At 34.6% G+C, this 20,761-nt stretch overlaps 1 protein-coding gene and 1 pseudogene across 2 annotated transcripts in view; both read left to right on the top strand.

The window, feature by feature from the left end:
• Positions 1-20,512, top strand: part of LOC149534173 (SNF1-related protein kinase regulatory subunit gamma-1-like) — a 36,378-nt gene extending 15,866 nt beyond the window's left edge. For both annotated transcript variants that reach the window (XM_089807623.1, XM_089807622.1), the window contains 2 exons: positions 19,655-19,818; positions 19,952-20,512. In XM_089807623.1, coding sequence (XP_089663749.1) covers positions 19,655-19,818; positions 19,952-20,249 — 462 coding nt within the window. In that variant the 3' untranslated portion in view covers positions 20,250-20,512. The remainder of the gene's footprint in view (positions 1-19,654; positions 19,819-19,951) is intronic.
• LOC149534174 (uncharacterized) lies at positions 651-5,778 on the top strand (annotated as a pseudogene).
• Positions 20,513-20,761: the final 249 nt, after the last annotated feature.

Raw genomic sequence — 20,761 nt, 5'->3', positions numbered from 1 at the left:
CTTGGAGTACTTGATCAAAAATCTCTCTCCAATAAATTGTAGTAAAGTCAACTGTATGTGTTCCTCCCTTTTCCATACTTATGCACACAAACATACAGATTCACTTAACACATTTCAAGATGTCAATTATCATTGGATCTATTTGAACTAGATAGAAGTTGCTTGCGAGTTTCAGATAAATCGTTGTCTTGGGGTAAGAGTCTTGTTTAGTATGGAGCTTTTGTGGTCAATTTCAATGGAATGATAATGAATAGTGATCTAAAAGAAAGTTTGAAAGGAACTCCTAATTTTGAAATGTTAGTTACCATGATTTATGAAGCATTCCCTGAAGCATCTGGCATAAATTACATATTTTCAAATATGAAAACTGAAATTATAGTTTGTAATTTATCAATGTAACATTAGACTGAGATACTCCTCACTAGAAAGAGAGGTCATTGTTTTTACGCACCAAATGTATGTATGTAGGTACGTATGTTTGTATTTATGCACTGTAGATATATAATTCAGTAGTCTTTGTGTACTGATTGGAAATAATTAGAAGCATTTAAAGATTGGCTGGTTCACTATACTTTTCAAGTTCGCTAAGAAGTAAATTTATTGTAGTATTAAAAGCTCTAACAGCTTTATGACTTGAAAGAGAAAGGAGAATGATTTCTGATACAGATTTCAGAATTCCAGAGAATGAAAGATGCTGCAGGTGTGCATATGTATGCATGTCATAATTTTATAATTTAAAGTTACTAGAAAATTTTAAAAGTTCATGAGGAATTACAAGAAATATATTAATATAAGTAATCAAAAATAGGAGGAGATATGAGTACACAACTAAACGAAGTTGCCATTTAGAGTTCAGCAAATCATTACTTCCTTGATCAAGATCGAACAGAGCGTAAAGCCTAGCCATCTATCCCACAAAATTAGAAAGAACTGTAATTGTTGAGCCCAACATTCTAGATGATAATTAAGTGTTTAAGAGCTTTCTAAGATTCTAACACTTGTATAAGATGCTTGAAAAATGAAAGTCATCAAATTTAACATGCAAATACTTTTCTGTGGCTCCTCATGACTAGTAATTTTTGTTATGATAGATGAGGCAAAGATTATTATTCATCTTTGTTTTGAGAGATAAGTTGAGGATTACAGTGAATGAAAGCAATCAGATCCAACTTGGTACTATTTTAATGATTGAAAAAAGGAATTCCCCCAAAATTTTGACTCTAGATCAAACCTGGACATCAAGATGGATAGTGCAAGAGTACGAAGAGGCCTAAATTGCAATAAAACATTAGTGCTCTTTTGTGTTTTGATAAATTTCTTACACTATCTTGTCTTCAGAAGATCTGATGTCCTAGGGCATTCTATACATGCAGTAAGGTTGTAGTTCCTTTCTTATCACGTTCATCATGGATTACACATTCATTATGGATTACCCATCATTTAGTCTCCCTTCATGCAAGTGGAAAAACAAGTTTAACATTACATCAGTTTCCTCTTGCTAGTAGTTTCCTTGTGCTTAGAACCTGGGATATGTTTTCTGAAACTGTACTCCTATAGGTGAGTTAGGACTTTGGAGGCAAGTAGCAATTCATTCTAGAATTTCAGAAATCCTTCTTTCTGTTTTTGTTTTGTCAAAGATCAGCTTCTTTGTAGGCGAGAAAATCTGGAAACAAATATGACGTTAATTTTTTGTCTGACATCTCAAGTCTCATTACTAGAGTCATCTTTGTGTGCGCCTTAACAATTTATCCAGATTTCCCTATTTCCTTTCCTTGGGAAGGGTTATGGTTCTTCCAACACTCCTAGATGCTGCTAGTAACCATGTTTACAAGGCTGGATGCATTTCCTATGCAATTTAAAAGTCAGGCTCTTGTTGAATGAGAATATTTCTTCATTATATCTTGCGTTGGAACTTAATTTTGATAGTTTTGTCCATCAATGTTTTCATTTCTATAGCTTTATCTACACTGATTGTGATATTTATCATCCTCTTGGAATATGCCAAAAGCTTGATATCTTGTCATTCTTGACCACTTTAAAAAAAATAAAAATTCTTTTACAGTTAGGTGGAAAAATGTAGAACAAAAATACATTATACATTTTTAGTATAGAGCTGAAGTTAGACTTAGTGTTAGATATTAATATAATTTTACAGTTTCATTTTGGATTATAAGCTTGAATGGCTCATGAAAAAACAAAGAGCTTACACACTAATAGGGGTTTTGATAAAATACTTAAACACAAGGCTGAAGATACATCCTACTATTTTAGAGCTGACCTTTTTCTTTTGATATAAACTATCCTAGAGAAAAGTAAAATAGTTTTTTGAGGAGGTATTTGTGATAATGTTTCAAATCTTGACGTTTTATCATGAATCAACTGTGTAGTTTTTGAGTCAAATTCATTGACCCATGTTTCATGGGCAATGTTTCATATGAACCCATCTCTCATAAGCATGAATGGTGTTCTTGGCATTCATTGCATCTATCGATGCTCGAAAAGGTGAAGAATTGGGATATTTGAGGAGGTCACCCATCCCAGTACTACTCCAACCAAAGTGCATATAATAATGGAGCTACCCCAAAATCAAACTTGGCTCACTACTCCATTTACAAAACATTTAGCAATGTGTGCTAAGGAAGTCTTGATGTGTCACCTTTGTGAGCATTATATATATGTAGGGAGTGCTAAGTGGATCATTCATGCTAATGAGAGATGGGTTCATGTGGCTTTTTGGGTCAATGTGTTTGATTTAAAAAACATGCAATTGAACCTTAATAAAACATCATAATCCAACATACTATGACAAATACCTCCTACTTGTTGATGGATGGACTAAAGAGGTCTATAATGAATGGTTCATAAGGCATAACTCTTGTTTAAGGTTTTGCATATAGGGTAGAAAGCTAAGTGGGCTTGATACGAGGGAAATATTATAGTTATACTTGAGAGATTCAGGTTCATGTGAAATACTACTCATCAAATATGTGTCAATGAGTTTGACTCGAAAACCATGCTGTTGAATCTTGATAAAACATCATAATTTGAGACACTACAAAAAATGCCTCCTTATTAGTGGAGAAGCTAGAGGATATCTATAATGAATGGTGTGCAAGGCACAATGACCGTTGAAGGTTTTGCAAATTGGATAACAAGCTAAGTGGGCTTGATCTTGGGGCAAACTCCATAGTTTAACATGTTTGAGTTGGAGTAGTACTAGGATGGGTTACCTCATGAGAAATCCCAATGCTTCACCCTTGTGAGCATATAATCTAAATGCAATAAGGGCTATCATGTTTATGAGAGTTGGCTTAATGTGAACCACTACTCTTGAGTATGGGTCATTGAGTTTGACCAAAAAACTATGCACTTGAATCTCGAGTAAAGCATCATGATTTGATATATTTCAAAAGATACCTCCTTATAAATAAATGAGTTAAAGTAGCTCTATAATAAATAGTTTATAAGGCACAAGTCCTATGGAGGATTTTGCCAATGTGGAGCAATCCAGGTGGGCTTGAATCTTGTGGAAAGATTCATAGTTAAGTATGTTCGAGTTAGAATAGTACAAGGATGGGTTATTTCTTGGGAAGTCCTAATGCTTCTCTTTTGTGAAACCTAGATGCAGTGAGTGCAAAGAGGGTCTTTCATACTCATGAAAGTTGGGTTCATCATGCGATCCACTTACGAAATGTGTCAATGAGTTTGACTCAAAACTAGGTAGTCGGATCCTAATAAAACATCATAAAATTGTTCTTCATTAAACCTTTACACATATACATATACATGTATATGTGTGTGTGTGTGTGTGTGTGTGTGTGTATGTATGTACATATGGGTATAATATTATGTGAGCTAATTAAAAATTAGCTTTACCCTCTATATTGAGAAGTACTGCATTCTATTTTAGTTTCTAGAGTTTTTCCTGTTTAAACCTAGAAAATTGATTTTCATTTAAACTTTTTCATTTTTGTGAAGTGGAATGTCAATATCCTTTGGTGTGTGAAATATTTTATATCCTAAATAATTATAATATTTGAGCAAGTTAGTCCCCGTGTTTCTTTTAGGGCCTGTTTGTTTGCGGGAATTTAAGTGGAACAAGAATTGGGAATTCGAATTTGTTTTTAATTATCAATTTGGTGCCCCAAACTAGAATTCATATTCTCATTTTGAACCCAAAATGAGATTTTGCAATTCCACCAAAATAGGTGTTATTGGAATTGCAATTCCAATTCCCTTTTTTTGGCTCAGCCAACATCTTTCAATGTGTCATTTATTGGACAAGTAAGAAAAAACAGGTGCTGGAGGAGGAAAAAAGACAGAGGTCTTACGATTGACTGCAACTACCATCCCAAAGGAAACACCTTCTATCGTCTCCCAACACCAAATTTTCCAAGCTGAAATCTTTTTCTCTGCCAAAAAAGTGATGGAAATGACATTTTGCGAGTCTCTAGAGGCAGATTTGGATGTAAAAAAAGTCCTTCTCTAGGGCAAATGGAATGGAATTCCTCCGGCAGGTAGGGCGAAGTGTTGACACATGTATGGAAAGATTCACAAAAATTGATAGACAAATGTGGTGATGAAATGAACGATGCATATATGAACTTAGGGGCTCTGGTAGTTGAAAGGCCAAAGACTGAAATTAATTTGTGGAAGTGTCGCCAATAGCTTTGAATCTCTCTTCTTCTCATGGCTTACCGACTAGAATTTTTCTAACTACAAGATCATAGTATATTTTTCGCGGTTTTTTAAACATTTCTAGAGAGACATGCTTCTTTTGTAAGCTGTTAAAAATTGTCAAGTGTTTTGAATCTTGATCCATCATTTGACTTGCAATGAAAAATATTAATATGTTCAACTTTATTCAGGTGTTAAAGAGATCAAACATTTCGATCTTGGTGCTTCACTTTGCCTACCATGTTGTTCTCAATCGTTATGTCCCTTGCAATAAACCCTTTCCCAGTCGTGGCTGCATATATTTCAATTCCCTGATATTAGTATCCCAATTAAGAACTATAACTGCCAGCAACACAAATACATCTAGCAATGACTATATTATGTACAAATTAATATGCTGTTGTTACCATTAAAACACAATCCCTGACAAATTAATATTTTGCCTAAAAGATTTCAACTGCAATTCCAATTTTAGTTTAGTCAAACGACTCAAACCAAACGAGCCTGGAATAAAAAATCCAGAATAACAAATTCCAGATTTAAAAAATCTAGAATAACAAATTCCAATTCCCAATTCCTATTCCCGTGGTCAAATGGGCCCTTAAGGAAAGACTTAAATTATATGAACAAAACCAATTGCATGAAGAAAGGGGATCAAGACTATCATAGGGCTACCTCTTCATAACCACGCATATGTGGTTGTGTTCCACATTTTCAATCCCGAATACATTCCAATCAATAAGATCTTTACTTGTGCTTTAGTTCATAGGTCATTTAAAATGTGTGGAAATCCATACTAGAATTCTCTTCTGCAATCTTATTAATAGCAGTGCACAATATATAAAAATAGGGAGACAGTGATCCTTCATTTGCTGGGTATTGAACTAGGCATTTCTAATGGATAGGGCAACAAAAAAAGGCCCAAGAACTATTAATTATATTCAATCACAATTGACTGGTAAACTTACAGTTCCAAAAATGCTTAATTTCTATCATCCGTGTCAAGGTATTTTTTAGTGGCTAATATTCGCAAATTGGCTAATTTTAGAAATTTTTGACTACTAATTTGGCTAATAATTTAAGACTTAATACAACCTAAATCGCCATAGTTTTATAAAATTTTGTCCTAGAATATTTAAGATCGCTCAATAATTTATTTTATTGAAAAATTTAAACTTAAATATTCATTACATGATTAGATTTGAGTCACCTAAATATAATATATTATTGAAGAAATTAAATTGAACTAACTAATAATTATCATAATTATTAGTTACCTTAGGGATATATCACCAATATTTAGTTTTCGCTATTGATTTAAAGTATATGTAAAGATCCTCATAATATTCCACGAGGTAAAAAATGTTCAATTTTGATTTGTAATATTCCATGGTGATTATTGAACTTCCTATTATTATTGAGATTCATCAATATTTTATACAAAAAAATTATGATTTGAAAATAATCGCCAATATTAACCATATTTGAACAAAAAATTGAGAGATCCACCAATAGAAATAATTTTGTTTTTTCAAAATAATGAAAGATTCGCCAATATTTTACAACTTTTTTTGGAGGCAGATTTCTTAAAGTTTACCCTAATCCGTGTTAAACAATAATCCATCAGAAAGACTTTTCCTAGCTAAGATTGCTGGGATAGAAAGCCTGTAAGGGTTCTTTTCCTATCAGGAATTCTAACTTCAAAAACTTAGGGTGTATACCATATAGTCTTAGTCATCCTAATCCAGTGTCTCTAATTGTTCTTGCTCCCTTATTTGGAGTTCAAATTATCTACCATGTTGTACGGCCTTAGTTTGAGATACTTGTAGAGAACAGGTGAGTCACAAGAAAAATTTATGGTTGGTCTAGACTCCAAACAAGGTCTCTTCAATCAGATTCCACTTCTTGGAAAGTTTGCTTAATCTTATTTTGGTCACAAAATATTGATTAGTTTCGTTCTGAGCATCACATGTATATTGGATTTATGCAGCATATATAAAAAATATACTGTATATAATAGAGGTCAAACCCTTAAGGGAAGGTAACACGATAATGCTCCTCATGGAAAAATCCACTTAGTGTTATATTTCCATATGGATATTGCAACACATATGATACTCTTCACATATCTACTCTCTCTTGCATAAATACCACCTAAGTTGCTGAATCATGGGATTTTTTTGGGCAATTGAGGGTATGAAACATACTGGAATTGGATTTTGAAACGAATCTCCTGTGGGCACATCTAGGATTTGTATATTAAATACGGAAATGTTTAGTGATTCTAGTTCAATCTTTTAGATATTCTTAAGACCTACACTGCTGATTAGTGAGCTCTGAACTTATCCATCATTAGATTCTAGCTTGGATCTTTTTTATACTGAAACCTGAATTTAAATTAGAATGGTATGTTTCAAAATTTTAAATCTGTAATGGTTTTGTTTAGTATATGTATTGATATATGACATTCTAAACTTAATTTATTTTTTTAGCTGCATACCTATATATATTACATGTGTGTGTGTGTGTGTGTATATATATATATATATATATATATATATATATATGTATGTATATGTATGTATGTATGTATGTATGTAAACATGCCAAAAACATAACCATCCAAAAAAATTCTTCTGTACAAGTATTTTGTACCCATGTAACCTTACCCATTCCCATTCCCGATTCTGCAACTCAGGCAATAAGAGTCAACTGCCTATAACTACCCATTCCCCACAAATGTGGGACAACTATTTTTGTTTTAATATTGCCTAATATAACGAAGGGATCTGTGCCGAATCTGGGCACCTCTATTAACCAATATACATAATAATATCATACACCTAGGTACCTTACAAGCATCAAAGAAGCTGGCATGTTTTTCTGGCTGATGGAAACTCAGAAATTGTCCTCCAAGAGAATCAATAATTTTGTTCATAGTCCCACAGGTCATACTGTTTGCAGAATTTTTTTTCTTGGGAAAAGACCTGTCTTTCAATTTCAAAGAGGAGTTAACAAGGCCAATGCCCATTCAAATGCAGCTGCTTCTATTTTAACCATCCTACTCCACAAGCTCATTGGCATCATCAACTGCCCATTATAGAGTAGGGGGCTCTGTAAATGGAGGATCCGCGCCTGGATATGCAGGGTCCGAATCTGGGTGATATTTGACTCTTCGAACCTTCCATCTGAACTGAGAAGGAAATAACTGTCCAGTCTTCCAGATTAGAAATTGACAAATGTCTTCTTTGATTATGTCCCTAACAATCCATTGTTTTGCATTACGCAACAAGCTTTTTTAAGTTTTGAGCTCACATAATGAAGCCATCAGGTTGCTTTCTATCTGATTCCATATGTTTGATGTTAATTCGGAATATTACTTTTAGCTTCTGATAACACATTATCAGGGAAAAAAGAAAGAAAAGTAATTGCATAACCCAAATCATCAGGGAAAAGTAATTGCATAACCATCTTAGACATTTGTGACAGAACAATAAATTCTCCTGCCATTGTGAATTACCCATTAGACAACTTTTAAATTTTGTATTTGCAAGCACCTGCTTTCAATATTTCAAGGCAGAGACATTTCGACTAGCAAAGTGTCATGGTGTATTACCATCTAAAATTGACTTCCAGTTAGGGTTAATCCAATTTTGAGAAGATTACCAGAAATCAATCTTCAGTGCTTGACCAGTGCAGCTGAAGCTACTTGAAACACACTCCAAATTACTAACAAATGTTACATGAGTTTGGGAAAGAGATCTGACCGATAACAGAATTAAGCAACTGACTATCATCTTGCAAATTAATTTCTCCGTTCTGGTTTTTAGCTTTTGTAGCTGAAAGCAAATAGCCTAGTGCATAAAAATACTGTCAATATCCCTTACAATTCTTCTAGCAAACCCCTTTCAGTGCATGGCTGTCACAAACCTTACTTAATATTTTCATTAAGTGATAAATTGAATAAGTTTTTATTTATTTATTTAATGATTATATGAATAATAACTTGCGCTCAAGTATTTATTTACCATTTTCTTCATGAATGACATTTTTGTTGAAGATTGTAGCTGCGATAGAGATCTTTATCTCTGATTTTATAAAATAGGAATATGACTGTTATGACCGTTATGGTCATCTTCAGCTGAAGAGAACATTGGTGATAATATTTGAAATAATATTATATGTAAGAACATGTGTCATGCATATGAAAATATGAAGTGTCTTATATTTGGAAATTGGAGAGAACTGTAGTTGTGTAATGAAGAGGCTCTATTCTTTATATATATTGTATCAAGCAAAAAGCATTGTACTGGGACATTTCATTATCAATAAAAGTGATATTTTTTGTTGTGTGGTTGCGTTTTTCCCTTCAAGTGGAAGGGTTTTCCCAGAATAAATATTTTGCTTCTTTTGTTCTTATTTCTGTTCTTTATTGTTGTTAATCATTATTTTCTTGGCAAACTTTAACATGGTATCAAAGTAGGTTTAATATCAGCAATAAGGGTTCTAGTAGCATCGTGAGACATTCTTTCTACCTATGTTGATTCTTTTATCTTCTTTTTTTTAAAAAATCTCTGCGGAGCTTCTCTTTTACAATCCACTTTTAATAGAGGAAGGCGACATGGCTTTGGCTGTGAAGCTGATGGAAAATCAGAGGTAGAAATTGGACACTAAGATTGAGTAGGGAAAAAGTCGAAGAGATGAAGTCGTCACAAGAGAATATTCCTTCAATATGCATCAGTCATAGTTTGTGCATTGTGAGCATGGCTTGAAGGCCAAACTGATCCGGTTGGAGCTCGACTTGCTGGAGGAGATGCCAGGCAATCTCTCATCGTTTCTCAATTCATTGGGAACCATGGATACCACTCATTCCACCGAAGTTTTGCAACTCAATGTTAAGTCCACAAATAGGACCTTACTCAATTTGTCCTAAAACACTTACTTAGAGCTTGGATTTGTAATATCTTTTGTGGAGTTATTTTTCCTTGCTGCTTCTGCTTAATACTACAGTGAATTGAACATCCTTGAGATTCTTTCAAATATATATATATATATATATATAATATAATATAATGTTGTCTTGTGAGTGAGGGAAGTAATCAATTAATGAGATTGCTAAATATGTTTATGATGATCAAGATAGAGTTTTTAATAAATCATAAATTTTGTTCTTGAACAAGAGTTCTTATGTATTTGCCTGGATGATTAATTTCTCATATATCCATGAATAAATCAATCCTTATTATAAATATTTTAAAGTAGATCGTGAATGTAAAATGGTGTATGAAGATGGATTGAATTCCCTTTCAGATTGATTTCTATTTCTTATAGATGTAAATCTATCTTAAATCTCTCATCTGATACATATCAAATATTTATACAATTTTGGTGGATTTTTTAATGTGCGATTTGTGTATCCTTAACAAAAATGAAATTGATTCTTTTCTTCTCCTTGATTAGGTCAATTGTTTTTGGTGCTTCTCATTTGATGATTCTAATTGCTGTATATATCTATTTCTCTTCATGTTCTCCTATCTCAACTAGTGTCAATCTTGAGTAAATAAGCTTATCTTATGTGGGTCATAGGATTTATCATTTGGTGATCATCTCAGATAGAGCGGACTAATCTACGTGCTAGAGGAATACATACCTCTACCTATGCCCTCGTAGGGTCCTATAATAAGATGTAGCTGTAAAAGTCAGCATTTGTACTTGGCTTAGCATTATAATTGGAAGAGAGGCTCCTTATTCAAAACAAGTAGAAACAATTGAATGATCAAGGAGTACCTACTCAAATCCTTATGAGTTTGGGATTTCATATCTCAAACACATGACAATTACATAGAATCAATACATTTTGGTCTTGACTCAACACACAACCATAAGAAAATACAGACTGTACAAAAGTCAACCCAATTCATTTCCTTGACTTTCTATCCAAGCACCCTATGTATTTAATATTACTTATTAAGCCTTCTTAACTTTTCATAACATTTATTACCTGTAGGACCTCATCTAGAGCCTACTAAAGAGGAAGGTTAAACAAGGAATAACCTCGATCCCTAGAGTTATACCCACCAAAATCCTCTCCTAAGGACTTGAGGTCGCATGGGTATCCTTCACCTATGTGTTGCTTAACTTCCCGCTTCCAAATGGGTCAAAGTTAGTAGTTTTCCTCACAAGGTTTCTCAAAGGACACCTACACATAGGTTCCAATAACCACGTATTCTTTAGCTACCATTTCATACTCAAATAGAGTTATTTTCCCAACAAGTAATGACTCTTATTGTCTAACTAAGAATCCCAACACAATTCCCAATATAACCATCCTAGACTATAACTTTTCATCCAAGAACATCAGATCTAAATTATGCCTCACCATAATTATTTTCCCTAAAGCATTGCAAGCATTTCAAACTCTTATAATTATCTATCAAGGATATCATACAACATTTGGTACCTAGGTATTAGTGCCCCATATTTCAAAATAAATTTTCATTTTGGCTTAGAACATAATAACGTGCATATACCAAGATTCAGTAGACCTTAATATCAAGGTGCATTGCTTCTCCTTACGCTAAATGAAGAATTAGACTAATTCCTTGCACTCTAACAATATTTCTCAATGGTAACATATTATTAGTACCAATGTAAACGATTATCACCTATCAAACTACAATGACATTAATAAGGCTTTTATTTTATTAATGAATACATATTAGACTCTTTGAACCTATTTACCCACTTAGGTCATAATAAAATTCCAAATGATAGACAAGGATATCTACCTTCTTAAATTTCTAACACCCTATAGCAATCAATGATATAATAGACTAAAATGGAATGCAAGGCTAGTTTTCCATGTTTAGTTGACCAACATTATTTTGTCTACTAATTCCCATTTCGTAAGGTTTGTCAACCCATATACCCCAATGTAGGAGTACACTATCCTTTAGAGTTCCCCACAAAATATGAGATGCTTCATTTATGAATGTCTACATGTATAATAATCATTGTATCATCTTATATTTGTGTCAACAGGATAAAGAGTCACATATACCTTTAGTCCTAATTACTTTAATACCCATTTCGCATCCAACCTTTTCAAATGAAGTCATATTTCCTTCCATTTAGTCTCTATGTATGCAATCATATTGTAGTTTACTAAAACTATAATATCCTTTTTCAGTTCACACCATACTTCCCATATAAAGGGTTTTAATCAACGTTACCCTGAGTCTCCGGTACGAGGATGGCGGGGAACGACGGGACGACAATTTTTTTTTGGCGATTTTGGGGACAGGGGGATGGCAAATGAGGATGGCTATATATATAGGGAAATTTTAAAATATACATTGAAATTTGCAAATATACATGTCATTCATATGAAACTAAGCACAAAGCATGTCATTTAAACATTATAGAACCATAACATACGACATTTGAATGCTCTCTAGGAAATAATATCCGATTTCAGTACCTAATTGTCAAAATGCATATCAATACTAGTGAACAATGAACATTAACAATATCATAATGTCATAATGATAAACGAGATAAATTTGAAAATCAAAATCTAAATATGCCCAAAGCTATAGGCCCAAAGGCTAGAGGGTTGCCATAAAGTAATAAGTATCAATGTATCATAATCATGTTCACATTCAACATAAAAAACAAAACATATGAAAATGAAGTAGATTGCTGCTCCTATTCTGTCTCTACTACCATGGCATCAAAATCATAGTCCTCCTCACTATCATTCTCCATAGGAAGCGTAGTCTCATCTAATGGAACCCTAACTAGTCCTGGTGCTATGTCATCCTCATCTATCTAGGCCACATCCTCAGGCTCAACTTCCCACCGCAAAGCTACTATTTGCCTATACTCTGGAGTCTGACAATCCGCAAGTCGAAGAGCATGATGCATTGTCACTAGCTCCTCTGCTCTTTTAGAGGTAAGTCTATTCCTCTTGATAGAGTGGATATATGAATATGTGGACCAATTTCTCTTTGCAGCTGATGAACTAGCAACTTGTGCAAGGAGGTGACTGACAAGTATTTTTAACTTAGGTGTATTTCTCCCATGCAAAGTCCACCATCCAATAGAATCTCTTTGTACCAAAACTACTCTATCCAACCTTGTTTGTGGCTTACCCAAGTTTGGGCCACGAAGGTTGGTGAAGTCAAGGAATTGTGCATGAAGAGTAAACGCATCTTGAGCTGAATACATTTTATCAATTGCTCTTGTGAAGCCATCCAATACCTCAATATCATCACGTGGGAGGCCCCTTCCACCCAACTGTGCATACCATTTAAGATTTGGAGCAAAGGCTGCCATATGAAGCGGGGTATTCATCATGTTCCACCTCCGTGTTATAATAGGCCTAATATGCTCCTCATAAAACCCCAATGTAGGACTCTTTGCTACAATAATTCTCTTCATCTTGCCCAACATGCTGTCAATAGTCTCATAGATCTCTCCCAAACTAGGAGCATTGGTATCAACATATCTAATGACTTCTACAGTGGGTGCTATGACAGAGAAAATATATTTGGAAGATGCAAATAAAAAGTAAGGTCATAATTAGAATTTTAAGAATTTTAAGACTGTTAGCAGGAAAATCAGCAAGCAAAACACTAGCATTAAATTTAAAAATCAGCAACTTACCTCATTGTGGACCACCAACTCTCATTAGGGATTCTTTGTTTCACTGCTTTTCCTTTAGAGGATTTAGAATTAGACCATCATCCCCACTCTGGGTTCACCACCATCAATTAAAGGGCCTCATACACCTCAATCATCCTCTCCATGAAGATGAAATATGTGCAATACCTATAGCAACAATTATAAATTAAAATATTAATAAAGTTAAATTTAAATATTAATGGTTAAAACTAAAAGCATCACATGTAAGTAAACTGATAAATATTTTTTTCAAATAACTTAAAGTTAAAACAAACTAAAAGTAAACTATAATTAAAATTGACATACTTTGTCTTGGCTGTTTTGAGGAACTCCTTCTTAGAGAAGGACCTGAACAGAGCAAGTGAAGTGTGGTGGTTGCAAATAAACATTTGCACTTCTCTAACTTCTAGCACCGCCTGTTTCACCCATACAATCTTCCCTATGTCCTTCAATGCATTGTTCAAGGAATTAACACAATAAGGGGTCTAAAAGATGTGCCTATAAGCACGTTCTATCATCATACCAACTGATTTGCACACAGGTGTAGAATCTGTGATAACTTGTACAACACTAGACGACCCAATCTCCTCTATGACATCTCACAAAATGGTGAACTGAAATTCTGCATCCTTCTTCTTTCTTGAGCAATCTATGGCTTTCAAAAAATAAGGGCCAACAGGGGATGTGACAATGATATTGATGAGTGGCCGATGTTTAACATCGGTCCACCCATCCATCACAATAGAGCAGCCCATCTTAACCCAAGTGTGTTTCATATCCTCAAATAACAAAGCAACCTTTGGGTACTCTTCATCTAGGATGGTGGTTTGTAGCTTAGGTTCACCAGGGGGTACAAATGAGGAATTTATGCTCAAAATATCTTTCACCATTTGTTTATAATAAGTGGAACGGGCTGCACGATATGGGGTACCATTATCAACAAAAAATCTATCAATGGATGCCTCACACTTTTCCTTTGCTTGTGCATTAAACATACTTTCCATCGAGCTCTTCTCACCACTAATCTTTCTCTTCCCTCTAGACTCAATAGGGCTGCCACTAGTACCAATGGCGGATGACATATGCCTAGATGATTGTGAGGGAATAGATGGTGATGTCACTGTCAAATTGTGCCCCTCCATTTCAGCCTCTAAGTGCAATCTTTGGCATTCTAATTTTTGTTCATCAGTCAAGTTAGGACAAGCTTTGACTCCTTGGCATGAAAGACCTAAAAAGTGTGACTTCACCCTTGTATAGCTGCCCCTAAAATCATCAAGGCAAACATGAAAATCCCACACCCTAATCTCGAGGTGTGACATAGTGGAGAAGAGGTATTTTCCTATTGAAAGGACCTTTTGCAAAATCCTTCATAATGGTGGAAGGGCATTTAAACAAATCAGATTTAGGATCTACTCTTTTCCTAGTCCCACTACTATCAACATCAACCCCAACCACATTTTCTTCATCACTACTACTACTAGTACTCCCACTGCTGCTCTTTGTGCTTTGTTTTGAGATTTAAATATGCAATAGATATATGAGCTGAAACAATGAGAAATAAATTGAAAAAATCAGACTTTGTAAGCTGCAAATCTATTTAAAAAATATAGATGGAAGCATAAAGAGTTCCATACTTACTTGGTGCACAAAATGGAAGATCAAACCCTTGGCCAAGCTCTTGGAAGCAAAAATATCACCTTCTCTTCTTGCAAAATGAAAACTCCAACCAGCTGCAACACAAAATGAAAACTAAACAAATGACAAAACAAAAAAAATGTGGTGAGTTTAAACCTTTTAGGGCATTTGGAGGGGTGGGGCCCACCTGGGCAACCTAGTTGGAGGCTTCAAAATGTTTTTTTATGTTCACTTTTTAAATTTTTTGCATACAAAAAAGGGGGACAACTAGCCATACCTGGTACGGTCGAGGGATGTCTAGACATCCCCTTTTTGTACTAGACGTCCCTCGACCGTACTGGGTACGGCTGGCCGTCCCCCTTTTTGTCCCCAGGTGTCCCCAAGTTTCGGAGATGTCCCCTGCAAATTTTTCCTTTTTGGGCACAGCCAGGGGACGTCCCATACCCGTCCCCCCGTCCTTGGGACGTCCCCATTTTCGAAACTCTTGTTTTTAGGCCGGGTACGCGTCCTTGGGGAACATGGATTTTAATATTTAAGAGGATAATAGACAATGTTGTCACATTGAGCCTTTAACCTAAAGTCTAAAGTGTCAGGTTGTAGTAATTAAATATGTTAAATTTAAATACTGTGTGGCTATAGTACCACTACATGAATTCATCGTTATATTATCATGTAGCTACTAGAAAATTAGACACCACAACATTGTACGCTTAATTGTGCATGAACGGTTGAATAAAACACATCCTTTGTACACTATAATCACCCATTACTCAACCCTTATTATTAATGCTTACATGATAATTTTTCTATGTATACAACTACATTTGTTTTTCTCTAGTTAAGTACGTAGTCACTCATATGAAGCCTGCTCCAAACACAGCCATACATATTAATTAAAGATCTACATTCAAGAATAATAATTACTTTTACAAAAATCTCATCTATATATGGCCTAAATCATGAGCTAATCTACTAGGTTATATCAACTCTTGCATGAGTCATAATCATGATTCTGTGTACAAGAACTACAAGCGATAAAATGGAAGATAATATTTCATTTAGGCATTTTATCAAACAAATCACTCCCCTTATTTAGGCTTCCTTATATTTAGCACGTAAGTACATATACATAGGGAATAATATTATTATCAGAGCTAGAAAATACTTAAACATATGACAAGTCTAAGGAATCATGGCAAATGTATCAAGTAAACAATATTACTGTAGTTATCTTGTGCTATTCTTACCACAGCCTAAATCTTGAACAATTGAGCATAATAGCCAGAAGTGTAGATGTTCTAAGAGGATGTTTATACTTAGCTCTGGGGATAGGCTTGAATAGATTTTGGATTATGGCGCTGTAATCTTTAGAGCAGCAAAGCCATACCTCTATCTTTTAGATGCTCTTTTTATTCCTCTACCCTATATATATCTTCTGTCAAATGCAATCTTTAGAGCAGCAAAGCCATACCTCTTAATAGCGTGGTCACAACTTCCTTATTATCCTCAGTTTGGCAAGATGCTAGGCTTCGTTAATGGTGCTGCCATGCCATCTACCCATGCAACTCACCATGTTGTCCTTGATATCACCTTCCCAACTCATGCAGAGATGGCTCTCCATTCATCATCAACTAAGGGGTCAATGAGCAGTACTTCCAGCATGGGTTCATTGAGGGGGAAGATGGAAATGCCACTGTCTTTATGAACGACAAGAAATTGTTGATTTACGGTCTGGTAGCCCTCTCCTACACCATACTCATTTATTAATTTAATATCTCCCTTGATTTGACAAGACTTATCTGTGCTTTGATGGGACCAAAGAAACCATGCCTCTTAATGGCATTGTTGTTGATCAGGCCCCTCTAATTGTACTTGACCATTGGGATGTGATGTGTTGGTGCCATCTTTTAGTTTCTTTAAGAATGCTTCTATAAGTTCTGTTTTTACCTTGGACTAAACATCTTATACCTGATTTTCCTGTGTTTTTTCTCACCGTCCCACCAAAGTTATCCTCATTCAGCCTGCAGGGGACGGGTGTCCACCTGATTCCCACATGTGGATTTGAGGTAGAATTATCTCGGAGAACCACTTGAAAGGAAGAAGTCAACATTATAATATTATCACCCAACTGTTGCTGTAAATTGGTGAATTTTTTAAATGTATAACAATGACACTATAGATGACCTTGAAGCTTAAAAGGATATGATTATTTCTTGACTGAGTTTGGGATAATGAAATAACAAGTTTCCCATCAGTATTAATTTGATCTTTTCCTATTTGACATCACTAACAAAATAATTATTTTGTATGAGGTGTATAAATGTAAGAAAGATCAGACTGGAGAAAGAATGGAAATATTTTAGTGAAAAGATCCTATATTTCTTATATTTCAAAGAAAGTACAAGTACCTTGATCCTACATTCAGAAAGTTTAGTAACAGACTATTTTAGTTACAATATTCTTTCTCTGATTCCTAGAGTCAGCCGACCAGAAGCCATAACATCAAACTCCATATAAAGTTTGATGGGTGAGGGAGGTAACAGGGACATTGGAGAACAAGGGGTTGCTCACTTCCTTGATGCATAGTTTTCCATCTTGTTTGAGCAGAATTGAGCCTCTAAGGTCTGTTAATTTTTGCATATGTAGTTCATACCAAAGACAAGATAGAAACAGCCAAATGGCATGAAAAAGGAGATGTTTACCTTGAAAGGTATTCTTCTTTAAGTAATGATATGAACACTTCTTTCTTATGCAGTGACTTGGGCTTATTATATTGGCGTCCCCTGTATCATTTTATTTTAAACTGGTGTACTGTACAAGTGAATTGTGCATAAGATGCTATTGAATGTTGAAACAGTGGCCTCCTAAGTGGCAGAAAAGCAGAAATTGAATTTTCTGTTTCATGCTTGCCTCATTCACAATGTGTAATGAGTACTTCAGATAAGGTATACTGGTTCTGAACAGAATAAATGAATTCACTGTCGAAGGGCCACTTTATGTATTTCTACTTTTCTTGTGAAGTCTTGTATCTAGGAACTGCTAGTAGCTAAATGACTAGCTTTGGTGTGATTGAGAAGAGTACCTAAAAGCTGTAATTTCTGAGCTAACATTCTGTGGAACCACCTTATTGATTTCTGCTTTCCTTTATCAATATTGTATATGGGTTGATTGGATGAAAAATTCACCTAATATTTAAAATAATCTGTGGTTTCTGATCTTCCGAGGAACTATCACATTGACTTATGCTTCATGAATTTTGTGGATAGGCACTAGGCACTATAGGAAATGCAGTTGATTATGGAATAACTTAGACACAATGGAACCGAGAAGAAATAATGCAGGCTATCCACAAGTAATGGAGTCCCAAAAGATTTTCTGCCTTCATTCAGCAATAGAAGACTTCACTTAGACCGTTCTTTTTCGGAATTTCTGCTCTCACACTTCAATTGAAGCTATGTTCCATGGCATATCTGGGTCAGAGATGGCAGAAAACATATTTAGTAGTTGCTTTTTAAAGGTATCCTTATCATAAGACTCTTGCATGCTTTAATGGATTGGCGTTTAACATGGTAGTGTTCTTAAAGTCAATAGAAATGTGAAAATATTAAATGATAAATATGTGAGTTTTGACTCTGCATTTTCACATCACCTGTAAAGATCTGTGTCAGCAGTCTATCTGGCATGTCTTTCAGCAATTGAACCAACTTGTGATTTGTATATTGTGTAACTCACTAACAGTTGAATATATCTAAAATTCACATAAAAATTTAATGATTCAAAAAGTTTATTTACACCAAATGAAACAATTTGAAATTGTTACAAGTATTTTGTGTTTTTGATAATAAAAAAACAATTCTTTTTAAATTGACATCCACGTGGATGTTTGGCAATCCCTCTGATGTTCAAGAGACATAGGAGATGTTCCTGGCCATCATGTGGATGGTCCAATGTCCCTGAGATGTTTCTTGTTCCAGATCCTTGTTTGGGGAACAATTATAAAATTTCAAAACAAATGCGGATGGCAAGGTGATGTTTTGTGGCCATTCCAGCATGTCCCAAACTGTAGGAAGATGGGAATCCCCAAGGAAGTCTGTGGTGCATTTTCATGGACCCTGAATTGATGTTTTTCAGCTGATATTCACCAATTTGTTGGCTATGTGTTAGATGATTGGCTCAGAATATAGTCGCTTAAATGACTTCAAGCTTGATTCTTAAGTGTCGTAGAATGTACTGTACTGTAGCTTCATTGTGTATTACTTATTTGGATTCTTATGATGCTATCGAGAGTTCCAACAGTTCAATGTTCTCTGATCTTTTTAATGGTTTATTTCAGACAACATTTTTTTTTCTTTCATTCATCTGTCAAGTCTCCTATTTTGTTGCTTGCATCCATTTTTTTTGATATTTAAGATTAATTTCTCACAATTAAGTTCAATAGTACAATATCTCTTGTTATGCTCAAAGATTGGAGAAATGTTAAACCTTTATTTGTTACATAGTTTATGTTATAACGTGTATTAACTTCTTCAATCTTTATAGAGAAGTTGGTTTCTGATTTATGAAGTAGATATATTCAAATTTATGTATTATGAATTATAATTATTCAACAATGATGCGCTTCCAAGTATTTCATGCATTTTTTTTCTGTGAAATGAAGTTGACTGAAGATCAACCTGTTCTCCAAGCATTCAAATTGATGAGTGAAAAGCGTGTAGGAGGGCTTCCAATTATTGAGAAAGAAGGAAAGAAAGTTGTGGGGAACATAAGTTTAAGGGACATCCAGTTTCTGCTGATGGCCCCTGAGATATATAAAGAATTCAGGTAAAATGGTTGTTGTATTCTGTCTTGACATGTAAAAGTTTATCATATTCTGCTTGTGCCTGAAAAATTAAGTGCATCTACTGTCAAAATTTTCCTAGTTTAGAACAAAGAGCATAATTTTGTTGCATTACAGATCGGTTACAGCAAAGGCCTTCTGTACGGCAGTTAGATCTCACCTCTGGTTAAAGCAAGAGGCATCATCTCCCTTGGAACACGTGATCACATGCGAAAAGACTGATACTATTGAAAATGTCATATTGAAGTTGGATAATGCAAGGATTCAAAGGATCTATGTTGTTGATAGTCATGGCAATTTAGAGGGTGTTGTAACTCTGCGGGATATTATATCAACATTTGTTCAGGAACCTCCTGGATACTTTGGAGATTTCTTCTATCAGGTGGTGCCATTACCCAGGAATAGCACTGTGTGAAGATGTCTTTGTATATAATATTGTAGATTTGGAAGGTGGGAATCATGTGATTTTAAGGGTAAATTGAGTATTAAACATGAAATTTCTGTATAAAGATTTAGCAATCCATTTTGTAGGAAATGCAGGCAGAGTAATGCTTTTTATTGGTTACACAAAGGAACTAGTTACATGTGAATATCAAATGTATAAATTTTTTGGTTTCTGATTGTGTATTTGTACAAATAATTGACATTTAATGCCATGAACTGCACTTTCTGTTACAATATTCACATATCTTATTAACAACAAATGTTTTTGCTTTTCAAAAGTACCTAATGCTAGTCTAGTGGCCAAATTATTTTGAAGTTTTGAAAAGGGAATTATATTTGTGAGCTGTTAGTTTATCCATGGATAAGGGAAAAATAAATAGAGTGCTCATGGTGGGACCTAGGTCTCTCTTCGCATTTCTGAGTGGTCTAGTTTCTAGTTTAGCTATTCGTAAAAGTATTTACAGTAACTTTTCAATTTTGATA

This window comes from Cupressus sempervirens, chromosome 10 (assembly GCF_028749045.1).
Source record: "Cupressus sempervirens isolate cs-2001-9-10 chromosome 10, ASM2874904v1, whole genome shotgun sequence".
Taxonomy (NCBI): Eukaryota; Viridiplantae; Streptophyta; class Pinopsida; order Cupressales; family Cupressaceae; genus Cupressus; species Cupressus sempervirens.
This window is presented reverse-complemented; position numbering and strand designations above follow the sequence as displayed.